The sequence below is a fragment of the Anabas testudineus genome, chromosome 19 (genome assembly GCF_900324465.2).
Source record: "Anabas testudineus chromosome 19, fAnaTes1.2, whole genome shotgun sequence".
Lineage (NCBI taxonomy): Eukaryota > Metazoa > Chordata > Actinopteri > Anabantiformes > Anabantidae > Anabas > Anabas testudineus.
Genome location: NC_046628.1, coordinates 2,561,817 through 2,580,649, shown reverse-complemented (window position 1 = coordinate 2,580,649; position 18,833 = coordinate 2,561,817). Strand labels below are relative to the sequence as shown.

Here is an 18,833-nt window from a genome sequence, read left to right as displayed (position 1 = left end):
CTGTTAAAGAACTGAGGCATCTTGCACATGCTTCACATGCTTTTTTTTATCAGGATATTTTAGCGTCAGCAGACCTTTCCAAGATTTCAATCTGCCACGATTCATTTGTTTTTGCAGCAGAGGAATCAAAGGCTACCCGCTGCAATTGAGAACAGACTTGGTTGCACAGACGCTGAAAGGCTCAACCATACTCCACACTGTTGTTGTGACAAGTATACATTGTGATATTTGCACATGGGAGGGGCTATTTAAAAGAATCAGCATTCATAAAACATAATCATTTTGTTCCTCATTTCTCATCTTTGGTGGAGGAGTAGGCGACAACTACAGAGAACACACGCTTTTTTTTTTCCCCCCCGCTGCTGCATACTGTATGAATACCATTGTGAATGGACCCCCTCTGGGGATGAAAACAAACGAAGCAACAAAAAAAAAAAAAAAGCAAGGAGAAAAACAGCTAATTTCATGTAAACACAGATGTGACAGTTCCTCATAAGAAATAAGAGAGAAGCCCTAACAGTGAGAAACAAAGTTAAAGATGATCAGTTTCTGTTGCAGGAAAAGCTGCTGCGCATCCCTGCCAAGCGTCACGTAAATCTGACGACCATTTATCAGCAATGGCAGGTCATCAGCTGCTGGAAAAATGATGGTCAACAGGAAACCAGCAGCAAGAAGTGGAAAGAGCCCCAGTGTGGAGCGTTGGAACCAAATATTGCTGTTACTGAAGTAGTCAGCCGCCATGAAACATTGCAAAGCATCCCCTGCTCTGGAACAAACACATTCAATTAAACATTTGAAAGTGGTATCAGGTAAAGGGGCTCGCCGCTCATCCGCAAGCTGACACACACACACACACACACATGCACACACACATGCTGGGCCTGATTTGTGGAGCCCAAATGGATGGAAATAAATCACAAGAGCTTGGCCAACATGGCTGCATACTAATCAGTGTATTACCCATGGGGAAACCCTGGCCCCAACAAGCTGCTGCGATTGTAGGTGTGTGTCGGGGACGTGCGAGCGAGTTCGAAGCCACCCTCTCTCCCTCGGCAGCAAGAGCGCGTTTGTTTGCATTTAATTGCAAAATGCAGAGGCAGGAGTTCATAGGAGTCACTTGGGAGGGAAATTGAATCGGGAAACATTTCACCTCTGTTGGTGTCTAGTTGCTGATCGTCAGTATTGTAAGTGGAGGACTTTACCATTGGGCAGATATGCAGCACAGAGCCGGTGGATAAAAAAAAAAAGTTCATTCAATCTCCTGTGTGACAAAAAGAGAATGAAAAAGAAGAAAGAGCGGGTACTCTACCTTTCTGATGGCCTCGACCCAACGTCACAAAGCCGGAGGAGATGAAGTTGTGAAGGTCAGCGCCTCCGCTGCTCCGGACGCTTTCTTTTCCATAGTGAAGACCTGTTACACACACACACGCATAGAAGCAGACGTGCAGGGTCAGCACAGATACACACATGCAGCCAATACATACATTTACACACGGATACAACCACTGGGGGAGATACTTACAGACTGAGGTACTCTTTACACTCACACCAACCAGTTGAGGCAGATGGCCGCCCACCTGAGCCTGGTTAAAGGGAGTGTTTCCTCTCCACTGTCAAGTTTACTGCTTTTCAACATAATTCTAAATAGTAATGTTGTTATATTCTCTAAGGTCTTACACCTTACAATGTATGACTTTGATGAGCATGACAAAATGACTTTGGTTGTGTTGGATATTTAAATAAATGTAATATTACTGGTTGTTGTGGGAGACATAGTGGTCAGAAATTCCTGAGACACATTAGTATTCACATTAAAGCATTTTTTCACTCAGACGCTCAAAGCTGACAAATGTCTTTTTCAAGAGTGTCAAGCAAACCAGCAGCTAACAGTTCAAGTTCTCATGTCAAATATTTCACCTAAAGTCAACTCAGATGTCACCTCACAGGCAAACAACTCACTCTGACGCTGGAGAAACGACTCTGAGTCACGTTTTACAAACGGAAACACATCGCAGGAGCATCATAAGGTCCATTATCACCGCTGAGGATATCACACCAGCTCAGCTCATAAAGCCGATACTAAAGTCCTTTCAAGCAGTCATTTACAGATTTTACAACCGCATTTTACACATCTACACATTAAGTCGGTTTAAATTTTAAATACTTGTAATACACAATGCTTCTGAAGTAGTCTCTTTTGAAACATGATTAGTTTGATAAAGAGTTTTATCAATACACTTTAATACAGTTCAGCCATTTGAGTGTGGCAGCCACATATTTATACCGGAGGAAAAGCTGAGGTGAACACCTTCCCAATAGTACGTGATTGAACTTTCACAAGCTGCCAAGACTTGGAAACAAGAAGTGATGCATGGAAAAACATTATATGGCACATGAATTACTTCTCTAATTGTTAACTAATTGTCAAATTGCTGCAGACTGTTTTTTCCATTGACTGACTCATCAACTCATCCTTTCAGCACTAATCACTGTAAAATCACCTTTGAGGGTTCACAAGCCAAACAGCTGGGCATCACTAAGCTAAAAATAAAGAGATAAAATGCACCAGAGCACCTGGTAAAGAGAACAAAATAGCATCTGGGCTTCTCCATCATGTTCTCAATGGCTCGAGTTGTGTCTTATTCAAGGTGTCAAATAGAAAATGTCCCCGTGGTGTCATTTCCCTCAGGCACATCGAGAGGTGGGAACAGTGGAAATGTGAACCAGGCGCGCAAACACGGCGCAATGATCTCCAGAAGAAAAAGTAATATGTTTCCACCACCCACATACCGGTGCACTTTGAACTCAATCACACCTCTCTCGCCGCTGCTTCCGTGGCTGCAGATGGAGTATCTGCAGGAGTTATTTTCCCATTCCCATCATAGCAGCAATTCTGTGTTTGACACGCACGCGAGCTGTTGTTGTCTCCCTTTGTCACCTTTGCCGCTGGTAGGCCACTTCACCGTGCACTGTGACAACCCCTCAGTCTGACAATCCTTCAATCCTCTCCCCCCCTCCGCCCCCGCGCTTTCATTCCCAGCTCATTAAGGTGAGGCGGCGTGAGGAGCCTGGAGGGGGAGGAGCTGCGCATTGTGAATTTATCAGCCTGGAGAACATCACATCAGCGGCGTGGAGCTAGCGGGCATCAAGGATTCATATGTTAATAATTTTTTTAATCAGGCTTCTTCACTGGACACCTACACCTCTGAATTACCTCTGGGAGTGGAAAAACGTGAAGAAGAAGATAATTATATTATGACTCGAGCGGCGTTTGGTGCTGTGCTGTGTGGCTGGCACTGAGAAGGTTATGCGACTCCAAGGTCGATTAAACTTAACACAGCCAGGAAGAGGTACTTTACATGGTATGCTGATTTTACAGCATTATCAGATACAGATCTGATAATAGTGGACATGGAGCTGTGTACATCATCTTGATAAAGTCATTCAGCCGGAGCTCAGTACCTCGGAGCCTCATACCTTTATCTTTGCGTAGTGCTCTCTCAGTCTGAGATATCCACTGGAAAAAATGGAGCTTTTTAAATGTCACCTTGGCTAACACGTGCCCCCTCTCCTTTAACCCTTGCCCTGCCCCCTCATGAAACTAAACCTAACTAAGCTGAACCACACATGGTCTCTACATAACTAGTGCAGCTACTGGCAAGTGGTGCTGATAGATCCATCGTTTCACATCAAAAACACTCCTCACCCACATGCGCGCATACACTAGGTACATTATATACTCAGGGGGACAAAGGTCCTGCTGTATAATAAGGGGCACTAATGAGATGTAGGCAGGAGACAATTAGGTGGGGTCTCTCAGATGCTGAGCCTTAACGCAGGTGCACACAGGAGGACGCTTCTATTAAAGTTGTTGATGCAGTCAGCATAGAAATGTTGTTTCTAACATGTGGGTAATGATTATTTGGCCAATGGGGAGCCAGCGAGGTCACAGCGGAGATGTTAGAGCTGCACACGTAGAGCAGTAATTGGAGGGAGGTTGTGGGCAGAAGGGAGAAGTGTGTGTGTGTGTGTGAATATGATTATAAAAAAGTGCCTATTGGCAAATAATTAAAGTAATTAAATCACAGTTTTGTTATTTATGCAAAACTTATTGTTTGGGTAACTCTAAGAGAAACAACAACAACACACACACACACAAACAGAGAGCTACATGCTTTAAAAATATCTGAAGGTCATGTCAAAGCTGCTAAATATCTGCAAATGTTATTCTATCATCACGACCTCTAATTGTCCACAGCAGCTGACCTTTAAGCTCGGGAGGTTGCTCCTCTCCAACAAAAATTAACTGACTGCTCAAATCCCCTGACCACCGCACAGGAGCTCTGTGTGGGAACAGGCTGAAGGCTTTGCAGCTTCCACACGAGCACACGCGCACTCTAACGCAGCCGCTCTGCTTCTACTGGTGCAGTGCACAGAGGCCCATAACTCATAATCCAATGTGGGTTTTGTTTTTTGTTTTTTTTAATTCTAGAATCGTTTCTGCTTTGGTGTTTGTTGAGGAAAAGTGAGGAGCTGAGAGGAAACCGCTGCTCTCTGGACCACCTGACAGCTATATTTCACTGTGCTGTGCATTAAGAAAATGTCAGAGAGGAAACAAGACTTTTCAGAAAAAACAAAAAGAGAGGCAAATGGTGGGTGGGGGGAATAAATCAAGTTCATCTGAAGAGAGCTGTGGGCCCAAACTGCATTACTCAGAGAAGCCATTATTGTTTACTTTAACCGAAGGCGAACTCCTGTAAAGGTAACTCCTCCTTTTCTGGGTCTGTTCCTTGTTGTGGCTGCGGGGCGCTCTGTGTTTACACCCCGACCTAAAAGAGGATCTGGGGCCCACAACAATGCAGAGCGGATGTGAAGAAATCCAGCAGAAGTTGCGCTGGTATCATATTATGCTGTCTGTACTGTTTTTGCTTTAGGTCGTTTTTCTTTTTTTTTTTTTTATAAACAGGAATATATCATTCTAAAATGCACTGCACCAAGGGTACGGTGTCACCACACACAGCCTGCAGTGTGAAAAAAAGAAATCACGTATATTTAGAACTCAGAGGATAATAAAAAAAAAGAAAAGAAAAACTTCTGTAAGAAGCGATTAGTGCTCACAGCGACTGAGCGTGATTACATGTTGGGGATCATAGGAGGAATGGATGTTATTCCCAACTTGATGGAAGTTGATGGGGTCCTCTCGGGCCCTGTAGCCCACTTGATTTATGAGATCTCTCTGCCTGATGTAAAAGGGGCTCAATGTGAAGAGCCGTCCTCAGCAGAGCCGCCTCTGGCCGAGGAGCCTGTGCTGAAGAGGCCTGCCTCCTGCTCTGTGCCAAATCCCCATTTAAGTGCACGTGAATATGCATTTTCTGTGCAGCAGCAGCAGCGTGCAGCTCCCAATTTATACGCACACGTTAGGCGAGCTCTCGCCCAGGCTGTCAACACCTTTCAAATCCAGCCGCGTCAGGACTGCTGAGGTCCCCGATGGGGGGGGTGGGGTGGTGGTGGGGGGGGGGGCAGACTGATCTGTGCAGGCACAACTCGTGTTCTCTTTGCAGCAATTGTGTGCAAGCACAATAAGTGGTCACAGAAAAGCAGAGCGACAGATGAAGCGGCGCCTGACCTTTACTGAGTGGAAACGCACTCAAGGTCGAGCTGAAGGCCTCTCGCAGCCTCTCTGCCCCTCCGTCCCCTCCGCGGCACGGCTAGGAACAGACTGATGCAGCGCTGCACTACAGCATGTGAATGAACACAGACTGCAGCAACCACAGCGAACGCTGCTGCAAAGGAAAAAAGCTCCCAGTGCTGTGATTGATGCAGAAGTGGCAGAAAGAGGCCACGCTTCCGTGACATGCACGACAGCGTGAACCCAAATCAAGCTGAAGGTAGATTTGAGCTGATCAGTAGTTCAAATGAGCTATAACCACTGCAGGGGACTCTCAGGTGATGGGATGTTTTGGCTTAATGCAACTTCACTGTGCCGCCGGCAGCAGGGGTCAATCAAAGTCAGCTTGTACAGCAGAATCATACACATTGTAACACGGTGCTCCATGCCACTGCCCCAAGGAGGCAGAACGTCTTTTACACCCTCACATTTCTAAATATCGATATTGATGAATTGATGTTGTGTACTGTGTGTCAGGGGCGGCCTGATCATGTGTCACAGCCATGATGTCACATCTGTACATCTAGGTGCAGAAATCTCTATTGACTCATCATTCGTTTCAACACAGTTCATCCCTGAACTGTGATTTTTTTCATGCGGCAGCGCTGGGTCACTTCCAGCGCAGGATGATGCCATGTTTATCTTACCACTGACGCAGGTACATTTGATGGCAGAAAGAGAAAAAAGCATTTGTCAAGACAAAGAGCTCGAGAGCAAAATGGAGAGCAGAAGAACCAGTGCAGTGTTCAATGTACAGAAACCACAGTCTCGCTCCAAGAGTGGCCCTGACTGTTTTTTCCTATGATATATATTTTACAATATAGAAGCCTGTACACGTTGTAGCTGTTCAGATGTACTGAATCATGTTATTGTTTGTTTGAAAGTGTGATTCACACATAGTGACAAATAGACCAGCGTTCATTAAAATACATCTGAAACGCTCGTGGATTGTTGCACAGGAGACATCGTTACATCACCAGCGCGCTCAGAGAAGTCTCTGGATTGTGTTTTAATGGTTTATTATTAGAAGAACTTCATCACAGCCATGAAGTCAAAGCTCCCGCTGGACTGTGACGTCCATTCTCAAGACAAATCTGATCCTGTGCGCGGCTTCGTGATCGTATCTCCCGCTGTTGCCCTGAGACAACTCTTTTTTTCTGGGTGGGGTTTTTGTGATGGAGGGTGAGGGGTGCTCATGTTTGTTAATTGCTGCATCATCACTAGGCTCCACAAAGCATCATTGATGCAGCAGCTCTGGGAAGGTGGCAGCAGGGGCTGGCTGCTGCGCACATCTGTCTGGTGCTTTAACGAATGCAAAACCCAGTTTTTCCATTTCTTTGTTTTTCTGTTTTTCTTTCCATCTCATCGATTCCTCTGTTTGTAATATCTCATTATTTTCCATCTGTTCCCCTGAGAGTGTCTCTCTCCATCTGATAGCACCTGCTCTGCCTGTTACCCTGCCTGCGCCCACTGGCTTCCTCTGGTCACTTTCCTCCCCCCCTCCCCCCGCTCTGTCCTCACCCATATTGCAGATTTACGTTCCTTGTCTGCTCTGTGGATCGTGGGGTTAAATCACGTTGTGTGTGTGCCGCTTCTGATTCCCCCGCTGACTGACTGAGAGGTCATCACTTGCAGCCTGTCAGAGACATGCGGGGCCGTGCTACCTTGCCAGCCTGTAATTATCTCCACTAGCAGGGCCCTTCTTTCTCTCTGTGGCTGTCTCCCTCGCGCTCTCCCGCTCAAATCGGATGATTACTGGATGTTAACACTGGAGATTACGCTGCTGAAAGGATTGAGCGCGGCGGGTGCTCTTTGGAGAGGGGATGCAGAAATGATAAATACATATAGCGAGAGCAGCACATGCTGTGGGTACGGCTGAAAGGCGACACAGACAAAGGGTTAATCGACTGAACAGCCTCAGATGTTCGAGTGCGCAGAGGGGAGAGGAGAGCTCTTACCGTGGTTGGATTTGGAGCCGTGAACAGGGGTGTAGTGGTTCTTGGACGAGGTTCTGACTGGTGTGTTGTCTTTGGGGGAGCCGTTCATCGCTGCAAAGTTCTCACAGTCGTATTGCGATATGGGGATGGGCCCCTGCTGCCTCAGGATGTCTGCAAGGGCCCTGGAAACCAAAACAAAAGCAGCACATGAGTTAACACTGCACCTAAAAGGTTCTGTCTCTCTTTTTATTTTTTCTCTCGGTGCAGCTAAAGCGAGAACACGTCTGTTTTCTGCACGTCGACCGGCTGCTAATTGTTCAGACAGAGCTGTTTCTTCTCCTTCTTCTTCTTCTTTTTGCATCTGGGAACACGCCGAACGTTCTTTCGCAGAAAGAAACACTGTTGGATGCGTGAGCATCTCGTCTAATTGGGTTGAATTTGAATGTTTTTCAGACTGCACCAGGTGCACGTTGGAAAGGCTCGGGGCCCTCGAGGGGCGCGAGTGGAAGGAGAGAGGAAAGCAGCGGTGATGAAAGAAAGTTCAAATAGTGTTTGTTTGCTTTTCTCTCTCTCTCTCTCTCTCTCTCTCTGGCATCGCTTTTAAAAAGGAAATCAAATTACTTCTGCGGCGTTGAAGATTTTGCACGACAAACGCATCACCAGTGTAATTTGCTTTTAAATTAATATTTTAACTGCACCCCCCCCCCCCCCCCTCCTCCTCCTCCTCCATCCTCTCACCCCTCTTCCGGTTCTGAAGTGTGCAGCGGTGCATGCATGTCACTCGACCTTGACACAGCCCCAACATTAACACTATCCATTATTCACAGTCCTAATAGTGCTCAAGTATTAAATAATGCATCCAATAAAAAAAAAACCCTATTCAATCTTCAGAAAGTAACGTGTGTTCGCTGATGTGTCCGCAGTGTCGAACATGTCGTCCACTCATGTATGATGACTCTCCTGTGGCGAAGGCCTTGGTTGAAGCCTGTTCGCCACAGTCCTCCTGCAGAAAGTCACGCCGAGGTGTGGACACCTGCTCTGCATCACAGACTAAACGTCTGTGTGTGTTGGATTCAAACGTTAAAGACGCCTTTATATTCATCTTAACTCACTGGAAACAGCACGGACTTCATTTGAAACATAAACTAACAAACATCCAATATTAATGCTGGCCATCAGTCCAGCTCACTCCCACACGTAACAGATGTACGCACACACACACACACACACACACACAAACACACACACACTCTCTCTCTCTCTCTCGCTCTTCACGAACACCAGCCTACCACAATCGCTGCACAACAGTTCTCTTTCAACTCCTCCGTAATTATTTCAGGTTTTTTTGATCTTCGGGGATCAGATCTGAAAAGGTTCTCTTCAGTTTGGCTTTAGATAACAATCTGTTGTTAAAGCAGACACACACACACACACACACACACACATCGTCAGCCTCTCTGCCAGCAGCACACACACACACACACACACACACACACACACACACACAAACACACACACACACACACACACACACACACACACACACACATACACACACACACACACACACATCGTCAGCCTCTCTGCCAGCAGCACACACACAAAACACCCTGACCTCAGCATACAATAGACATACGTCAGGTATGTTAGGCACTGTGGGCCTTTATGTGGCAGGAGCCTTGACCTTTGACCTATGTCTGCATAGGGCTCAGCGTGTGGTGCAGCCTGTCCACTCACTGTCTATGTGCAGGATGATCTTAGTACGGGACCCTTCTTTTTCCTGTAGTGGTGCAGACTTGTGCTGCACACACACACACACACACACACACACACACACACACACACACACACACACACACACACACACACACACTCTCTTACCTGTGTATATTCATTTCCTGAGGCGGCTCCGTGGCTTTGTCATACGCAACTTTGGCCGACACTCCCAGCACTATGATGAAGGCTATGATCCCACAGGTGATGTAGACCGCCGTGTTGGTCTGATCCATGCTCGGATCGTACGTTTCTCCGGTGGGGATGGGGGACGGGGCGGCCGTCTGCACCCACTTCGGGGTGTTGTAGTTGTTGCAGGCTTTCTGGTCCAGCCGGTCCTTCTTGTACTCGCAGCAGAAGCGCAGGTAACACGTGCCGCAGCAGTAGCGGTGGTCCGTGTTGTTGCACTCGAACATTTTGTCGTACTGGCCGCTCACGTCGTAGTAGCCCAGGCAGGTGTCGTGGTTGCTGGCGGGCGCCGGCTGCGGGGTCTTCTGCGGCGGGACGGCTGTGGGCACCGCGGTGGCTTTGGGCGCCTTCCTGGGCAGCTGCTTGGGTTTCTTCCCCCCCGGCGCGGCGGCGCTCAGCACGCTCAGCGGGTCCAGGTAGATGAGCAGCAGCAAAAGGTGCCTTATCCCCATGGTGGCGTGAGGAACTCTTCGAGTCTGACGTTGGAGCAAAGACGCTTCAGCTGTGGTTCAGTCGCGCAAAGGTCGAGTCTTGTGCAAGTTTCTCGTGCTCGCCCGGCGCAGCCGTCATGTTGAGCACAACTCTGTGCAGGCTGATGTCGAGGGCATTTCTCTGCTGGTGTTACGCAACAGACAAACTAAAACCCATCGCGACCCGGCGGGGAGCGGCGGCAGGAGAGCAGCATATCCTGACCGGGGAGGGGAGCTGATGGAAGCCCGGCTCTGCGCGCTCTCCCCCCGGGGGCTGAGCGGCGAGTGCAAGCCGCGGCGCGTCGCTGTCCAAGGTGCTGAATCCCGGAGAGCCAGTCAGTTGTGCTCAAGTCAAAGTGAGGCTGGAGAAACACATAAGGCAAAAGGGGCTCATTAGGTATGATCCTCACGTCAGAGCTACGTCACTAATGAATTAGCAGGCTTCTACATGTCCAAATAAGTTGACAGATGTCAGTCAGCTTTATCGCAGCCTCGCAGTTCGCACGACGCATTCAACTTGGAAACGTGGACACCCTCCAAACGAACACGCTCCGCTCTCCTCATGTCACACATCACACCCTTCCATCACTGCACTCAGCTGACTGTGCGCACGAGATAGATCCTGTTAACGCTTTTTGTGAAAAGAAATGTCATTCAAATGCATTTGTTAAAAATGGGTTTCTCATTCAAAGAGTGGGAGTGTGAACGCCAGCCTACCTCTGTCAGGATGCCCGCTGGGGAGTTGCTGTGTGTCTGGGTCTGAGCAGAATATCAGAGCTCTGAACCCTCTCTCTCTCTCTCTCTCTCTCTCTCTCTCTCTCTACTTCTTCTCTCCTCCTTCTCCACTTTCTCCCTCCCTCAGCCTCTTACATCACATCAGTGCTGGCGTCAGAAGTCAGCCAAGTATCGGTAAATTGCAAACCCCCCCCCCCACCCGCACCCCACCATCACCTCCTCCTCCTCCTGCTGCTCCCCCAAGCAAGCAAGACAGCAAGCCTGGTTATTGGCATCAACACTTTGAAATGAAATGGGCTGCACAGACCTCGGTCCGCAGAACATGGTCCACCTCCACTCACTGCTCCGCAGCACCTGCAGCTCGGTGATGGAGTTTTGCATCCTGCTGGACAATTTGCAGGAACAGAGAACTGGCCGTCCTCTCAGTTACCACACCGATAAAGTCATTCATTTTAGTGAGCAGTTAAGCCGTGACACCTGGGCAGCTACAGAGAGCTGATAGGACTAAATTACCAGTGAAGTGTGTTTTAACTTTGCTGCAACAACATGATCGAAAGCACACTCCTACACACTTGTTCCACATGCCTTTTATTCTTCTTCTGCAGCCAGCCACAAATCATAGACACCAGTGAGAGAAAGACTTCCACTAATTGATGCACTCCAACATCAGCAGCAGGTACGGAGCTTGGTCACACACTGCTCTCTGTGGCACTCGGGTGTCAAGTTTTGAGCCCCACTGAACACCACATTGGCACGCAACACGTTCCAATCACAAACTAGTGAGGGTGTCTTGACATCAGCAGCTACAGAGAGGTGTGGAAGCTGCAAAGAGAGAGAGAGAGAGAGAGAGAGAGAGCGGGACCCTAAATCACAGTTATCCGCCTTGGTTGGGAACGCGTGCAACGTGATGAGAATACAGCCCACTGTTTCTGGGGAGTGTTTCTGGCAGGCAGCAGGCTGTAATGATGTGGGCTAAAGGAGCACTAGTAGAGATCAGAGAAGAGAGAGACAGAGAGAGAGAGAGAGAGAGAGAGAGTGTCACAAGATCCCAGAGAGCGAAAGAAATCTAGTGGAAGGAGTTACATTTTTCTCCATTTTACAGTTGCTTTGGAAAAGTGGTTCTACCTCTTCGCTCTTTGTGTTCATTTAAAATTGATAAAAATGTCATAATTGATCATCCGTCTATACTTCACAACCCGTAGTGTATTTTTAGTGCAGATGAGGCTGCTGAGAGCAAACTGATGGCCAATTTGCTTTTTCCCATGTTATATTCAATTAAAACCACAACACAGCAAGTGCCAAAATGCCAAGTGGTGTATATAAACTAGAAGAAGGTTTGTAATTAAATTAAATTAAATTAAATTAAATTAAATTAAATTAAATTAAATTAAATTACATTTCAAAGACAAAAGCTGAAGCAGGAATCTCTCCGTAGCTCGATTCTTCAGAGACTTTGAAACAGTTTGAAACTGTTCTTTCCTAAGATGCAAAAAAACTTTAAGTTGGGAAAGCTAACATCGAGACTGTTGATATTTATACACTGATGAAATGACGTGCAATAATGTGAAAAAGGGTCATTTACGGTGATGAAATCTCACCTAAACTTTAGTGTTGTGGTTCAGTCTCGCAGCGTCTTCTCAGCCTTTTGTTTCCAGCAGCAGCCTTACAGTCGCTACTGAGACTGACACTGTAACCTTCCAGCCAGCACACAGACAACACCCCTAGAAAAAAGACAACGAGGAGACCAAAACAAAGCTAAAAGACGGGTAAATACTGGACTTTCCTTTGTCAGGTGGCCACAAACACAATTCCAGATTGTTAATAATGCTGTTCCCATCTTCACTGGATGGGTAATCATGCTCGGAGCATCATCATGCTCTCCGGGGGCCAAGAAAATCCAGTCATGCAGCTTTAAATCATTGCTTCTTTGTTGCAAACGCAGTTATGACTGTTGAAAACTCCTTAACAAAAGTAAAACAAAGGACAGAGAGAGGAACAAACGGCTTGTATGACAGATTTGAGATACATTGAAATCCACTTCAACCATCCCGGACGTTCAGATCGTGGCTGAACTGGGAATCAGCTGCGTGCGCTTTTGTTTCAGGGAGTTAGTAAAAAATGTTGGTACTGAAGCCAGTTTGCAGCATTAGAACTGGACAGCCTGCACTCAGCAGGTCAGGAGGTGAGAACACGCTAATTAAAGCTGCTATGTGCCAACTGCCCGTGATGACCTGACCTGCTTCTTTTTTTTTTTTATTTTGCAAAGGAAAGCTGGTTCACCACAGTGTAGTGGAAATTAGCACGGCCAATTCAGGGATAAAATTAAGATTTAATGCAGTGTGGTGCATCCCCTCTCAAAGTAATAGTCTGTTTTTTGTCCACTACCACCAGAGGTTTAGTTTAAAGTGCGTCATGCAGAAAGTGTCTATCTAGAAATGTGCAACTGTAAAGTTAGCGTTTGCTTGTGAAGCCTGTGGAACCAGTGGAAGGAGCCGTGGTTCTCAGTCACAGTTGGTGAGGTGAGATTTAGAGGAGTTACTGCAGGAAAGGACCATTATAAGAAAAATAAGCAGGTTTTGGAATTGTAAATCATCCTAAATTATTTCACCAGAGCCCCAGAATAAAAATATGAACCTGAAATTATGCAGAATAGGCCTCTTTAAAAACGCATCAGTGAGCCACGCTGACGTGAGGACTGAGATGCTCGTTCCTCATATATCCTGCTCTCCCATATCCTCACCAGGGCACCAAATGTGACTGAACAGTAATAGACCTTCCTGTTTTTGCTTCCTGTTACAGGTTTTAGGAAAGTGTTTTAAACTTTTACATGAGTGGGACGAGTGGACAGCTGGTTCTGGTCTCTTCATGGGCTGTTTTACAAATAGAAAATACAGACAAAGACCAGCCTTAATGAAAAGACTTTGTATTAATGTGCATAATGAATGCAGCAAACACTGTTCTTCCTGAGCTGCGTTATAATTGAAAACAAAAGAAAGGGACCTTCAAAAGTGGCCTGAATCCACTCCCATCAGCATCACTTGTCAAGGCTTTGCAGGAAGGGCCGGCGGTGCCAGATCAGATATCGCGGCTGCAGATGGAGGTCCCACACGCTGACCGCTGCCGCAATCATATGACATTGTTTAGAAAACAGACGAAATCTCAATCCTGAGCGCGGCTCCTCCAGAAGCTGAGAGCAGAAGAGGACTTTTCCTGACTGAGGCACTTTCGCTGCTGTCATCCTTCTGTCACTAACACCCCCTTCCCCACCCCCCACCCCTCTCGCTGCTTCCCCTCCGGAGGAAATACTGAAGGAAGGTGGAATGCCAGCTCTCATTAGAAAAGGGATTTCAAAAGCTCCCTGACAGGAACAGTAGGGGGAAAAAAAAACGCTTTGCATAAGCATCTTTTTTTTTTAATATCACCGGTGGTGTGACTGGCAGCAGGTTAGAGGACCCAAAGATCCTAATTTAAAGTCTACGCTTCTCCTATAAAACTTACAGTATCTCCTGAACGGCTCACACAGCATCAGAACATCAGGCTGAAGTTGATAGACCCACTCAGGAGATGGATTTGTCTTTCAGGAAGCTCAATCAAAAGGCTTTTGCCATCAAAAGCGCTTCGTTTTGCGTTTACTACATATTAAAATAAACACTGAGTGACATGCAGAGGAGGAAAAGAGAGCGTGATGATATTTGTGTCTGAATCCCCAAAGCAACAGCGCCGCTGATTGGCTGAGAGGCAGTTGCTAAGTAACCCCGCTTTACGATGCCATCCATACTTGTTGTAATGAAAAATTTAAAACTCCCGACTACTGAACTCTTCTCCGGGACTTCAGCATGAGATATAGATGTGCCCTAAGACATATGGATGAGCGCTGGAAGCCGAGCAGCAAAAGAAAAGCTCCCGCTGAAGTGAAAACATACAAGCACACAGCAGGAATAGAGATGCTGCTCGCTCCTCATGATTCATGTTGCTGTGTCTTCAAATACATAAAGGGACTAAAGTAGATCCATAAGCAGCCAAAATGCAGACGGAAGGTGATGTTTTTTTTTTTTTTTACCTGTCTCTTTGCTGCAGTTTGTGGTCGACTGGGATGATGTTCAATTACAGTTTCACATCCATTTCTGTTCCTGCAATAAACATGATGGAGGATGTGTCCTGAGTGAAGCTGCATTTGCTGTCATTACATCTCTTTTTTGCATGGGTGGAGATTTACTGGGTTTTTTATTTTTTTTATCACATGGCTCCAATGGGTATTTTGAATTTTGTGTTCTATTGTCGTCAACACTTCATTATTACCACACTGCGTAAACGTATTGTTTTCAACTGATGTACAGTAATAACATTCTCTCTATCGCGATCTCTCTTTTGCTTCGCAACTCTGTCCATCAATTTGTGTCGATGTGTGTTGTGCGTGTGATGCCTCTTCTTCCTCTCGGGAAGCAATTCTTGCTGATTACAAGACTTCAGCTGCTCAGTAATCTGTGTTGCTGTTTGATTCTCCTCTTCATGATGAGGCACATATTCTTAGACAGATCTGAACCAGCAGGCCAAACACTCTGTGTGTGTACGTCATGGAGAATGACATCTGACGTCCTGCTGAAATATCTACTGACTTCCAAGACACTGTCCTGATGGCAGCATATGTCTCTCTCACCTTTAAACTGCTGCATCAAACGCTAAGTCTTCTTATTTTTACAAAATCTTTTCCTTGTCAGATAAATATAGGCTCAGGCAAACTCACAGATTTTAGTTTTTATTACATTTAAGAAAAAGTCCTATCTCACCGTAAAAGGGTTTGTTGGTGTGGTCATTATTGCAAGATAAAAAAAAACTTCACAGTGCCCGGCCGAGCAGAAAAAAAGGCCTTTTAACTGCCTTTTTGGAGCGCCTTGCATCTCCTTGAATTTTTCTTCTTTAATTTTAAACTTGCAATTATGACTAGTCATGCAGAAAAAAGAGCAGACGTTTTGAGGAGTGCATTGGATGTCTCCAAAAGACGGCTTCTCGTCCAGAAAAGACCCTAAACTTCGCAGAAGAAGCACTTGAAAGCTTCTCGTGTGTTTACGAAATGACTCAGGATCAGTGGCATGCCCAGATGCTGCCCTGAGATGATGCACATTACCTGATGTGGGGGGGGGGAACAGAGAGGCAACCTGGAGAATACAGGTTTTCCAGCGGACAAGACTTTGCTGTTACAGCACTGACAAAGCAGTGAAGCGCAGCCCTTTCTGAGCAGGGCCACCATTGTTCTCGACTCCTCTTGCTCTCTCTCTCCAGGGGCCGATCCTTTATACATGCCATGTTCTCCTGCCATTACCATGACCCAATTTCTTTTGAAAACTGTGTTTCCCGAATTGCAGAAAGAGTCGTGCCCGGTACAAGAGCTTTTAAGAGAAACTGTCCCCTTGAGTTTAACAATGCGTGCTGCTGAGTCCTACTCCAGAAAGTGCTTTGTCAAGAATTTCTAATAATGCTCAGTTTTTTTTTTTGCCCACAGGGCTACAAGTCGGAGCCATAGGCTTCGAGCTGGTGGAGCGCCGATCTGAGTGGCGAATTATAACCCAGACATCTTTTCTAATATGAAAGCAGAGCACTTCCCCAAAAAAAGGACAAGATGAAGAGCTGTTTCTTATGTCATGTAGTGCTGCTGCAGCCTGTGAATAAAAGTGAACGATATACACACTGTGTTTCCTGCAACAGCCGTGTAAAACCAATTGGATGCATCATATCGTTGTTGTGAATGATGGAGTATTTTAACCCTGTCGATATGTTTCTTGGCTTTTAGCCGTTTTCCAGTCAACTCCCCTGGATGGATAGTGTGTCAGGTCTGGAGTAACGGCACTTGCCAGCATGCTGTCATCGCTTTCCATAACTGTCTTGTTAGTCTGAAATCCTGTCCCTGCTCCTGTCCCTGGCACAGGCTCTGGCACGCTATAATGTCTGGCTAATTTACAGCCAGACTTACAACTGAGTGAGCCTGTTTGATGTTCAGTGTTGGCTTTTGATCAGGGCCATATATTCAGAGAGCTCGGTGGACGGGGTTATAAATGATTATTACCGAAGGGCCGCTTTGTGGAATGTAATGAATGGGAGTTGATGGTGTAGTGTGTGTGCGCCTGGGGAATCGTCCCCTCATATAAGAACTGGAAGCTTTCTTTCAAAGTGTAATCAGTTACAGATTATGATAATCGGCTACAATTGTCACCAGGGAACCTTGGGATATTCCAACTCTACACTGCAAAAAAAAAAAAAAAAAGAATCACACGTGTAGTGTGTGGGAAAACTATTTTTGTATAATCAATACACAATTAAAATTATTTGCCAAAGGACGGTTTTGTAAAACAAAATGGCAACTAAAAGACAAACTGCCTTTTAGCATCTTTCAGCTCGTTGTCATGGTGTGATTGCTCACAGCTTTAATCTTTTGACTCAGTTTCATTAAGCTTTCTAGTTGCATCACATAGCAATTTGTAAAATTTTGAAACAAACCTGCTATATGTCCCCCGCCCAGCAGCAAAATGTTGGCAGAAGCATTTGATTAATAATAAATTACATACTTTATTGATCCCCTTGGGGAAACTGTAGTTGGACGGCAGCCAGACAGTACATATGGGAGCTACTATGGTAGTGTCCAAGGACACCTCGACAAGTAGATAGAAGGAACCAGGAATCAAAGCACTAGCTTTGGGGTTTGTAGATGATTTCGCGGCCAACTGAGCTTCTGCCACCTTAATTTAGCAATAATGTCAGTTATTTCCTGTAGAAGTCAAGTTTACATTTACCTGGTGCCCAGAAACACTGAATTATGGCAATGACGATCCACTGGACACTATAACCACACAGGCAAATGTTGGTAATGATGCTGTCAGTGTTGTGTTTACACCTCGCTCGGCAGCTAACAAAGTGAATTGATGCAGCTTTAAAGCTTTTACAGTCGTTGAGACGTCAATCATGGTTGATAGACAAGCCCTGAGATTACTAGGAGTAATTGCAAGTGCATTTTAAGTAAAATCTGATTAATATGCATTGCCCATAGCAACAACAAAGTTTGCAAATGCAAGAAAAAATATTCACATTTTGAATCTTGCACAGAAAAGACTAAAAAATTACACTAATGAAAAAAAAACCCTCCCATAAACAGAATAAAAAAATGGGTTTTATGCATTGAAAACTTAAGAATTCTAATTCTTCAGTGCTTCATTCAATTTAAAAATCCCTAACAAGATGAATATAACAAGTAAATATACATAGATTTCGTTGTACTACTTTATTTATATGCACTTTGAGTTTTCTTGGCGACAGCATCGACTGGTAAATACACTCACATGCCGCAGATGATTCTCACAATTCACTCCACATACTCCAACGCATTCTGATAACGTCCAGTCACAAACATATTGCTCCTACAGTATTGCAGGTACATTATGTCAAAAACAATTTTTCCTTTAAAATGCCAAAGCCTTCATGGTTTATCAGCTGAAATGACAAGGTGGTGTTAGAAAAAAATAAGCCCCTCCACTCCACCAGCCCCTCTTCAAACAAACCCGGACCGATAAACGTGTGATCTACTCTCTCGCTTGTCACTTTATATCCTTGAATAAAAAGCAGCAGCAGTACTCCGCTGTGTAAAGCCCCCTGACATCACTCTGGGAAATGCTAATCACATTTTGTCAAAGTATTGTGGGAAGTTTTTGAAAGTATTGTGGTGTTGAATTACACTTTTAAATTGATCATTTATTCCTATTAAAGAGCAGCACTGACTAAAAAAATAAAGCCTCTGTATCTTCTGCAAAGCATCTGCGATCTTGTTTTTCTTCAGTAAGTAATGGTTTCCAGCTGCTGCCTGCGCTCAGATTAATGTCGTCTTGTGTGATTCTAATAGTAAGGTCACACATTTTCAGATGTGACACATGAGAGGCTTCAAATCCATGGTCACGTGTAAATTCCTTTATTAAAATCATTTTTTTCCTGAGCTCCTTAAGTAACAATAACCTGGTCTTGCAGTGTATGAAGGTGAATTCAACTACAGCCTAATCTAAAACCACAAACAAGACCATC

The 18,833-nt window shown here is 45.5% G+C and overlaps 1 protein-coding gene across 3 annotated transcripts in view; it reads right to left on the bottom strand.

Moving 5' to 3' along the window:
• The window catches only part of LOC113155938 (protein shisa-6), a 64,875-nt gene extending 54,090 nt beyond the window's left edge, over positions 1–10,785 (bottom strand). For all 3 annotated transcript variants that reach the window (XM_026350687.1, XM_026350690.1, XM_026350688.1), the window contains exons 1-4: positions 10,755–10,785; positions 9,487–10,399; positions 7,627–7,787; positions 1,310–1,411 (exon numbers count right to left, since the gene is read on the bottom strand). In XM_026350687.1, the coding sequence (XP_026206472.1) occupies positions 1,310–1,411; positions 7,627–7,787; positions 9,487–10,019 (796 nt within the window). In that variant the 5' untranslated portion in view covers positions 10,020–10,399; positions 10,755–10,785. The remainder of the gene's footprint in view (positions 1–1,309; positions 1,412–7,626; positions 7,788–9,486; positions 10,400–10,754) is intronic.
• Between the last annotated feature and the right edge of the window lie 8,048 nt (positions 10,786–18,833).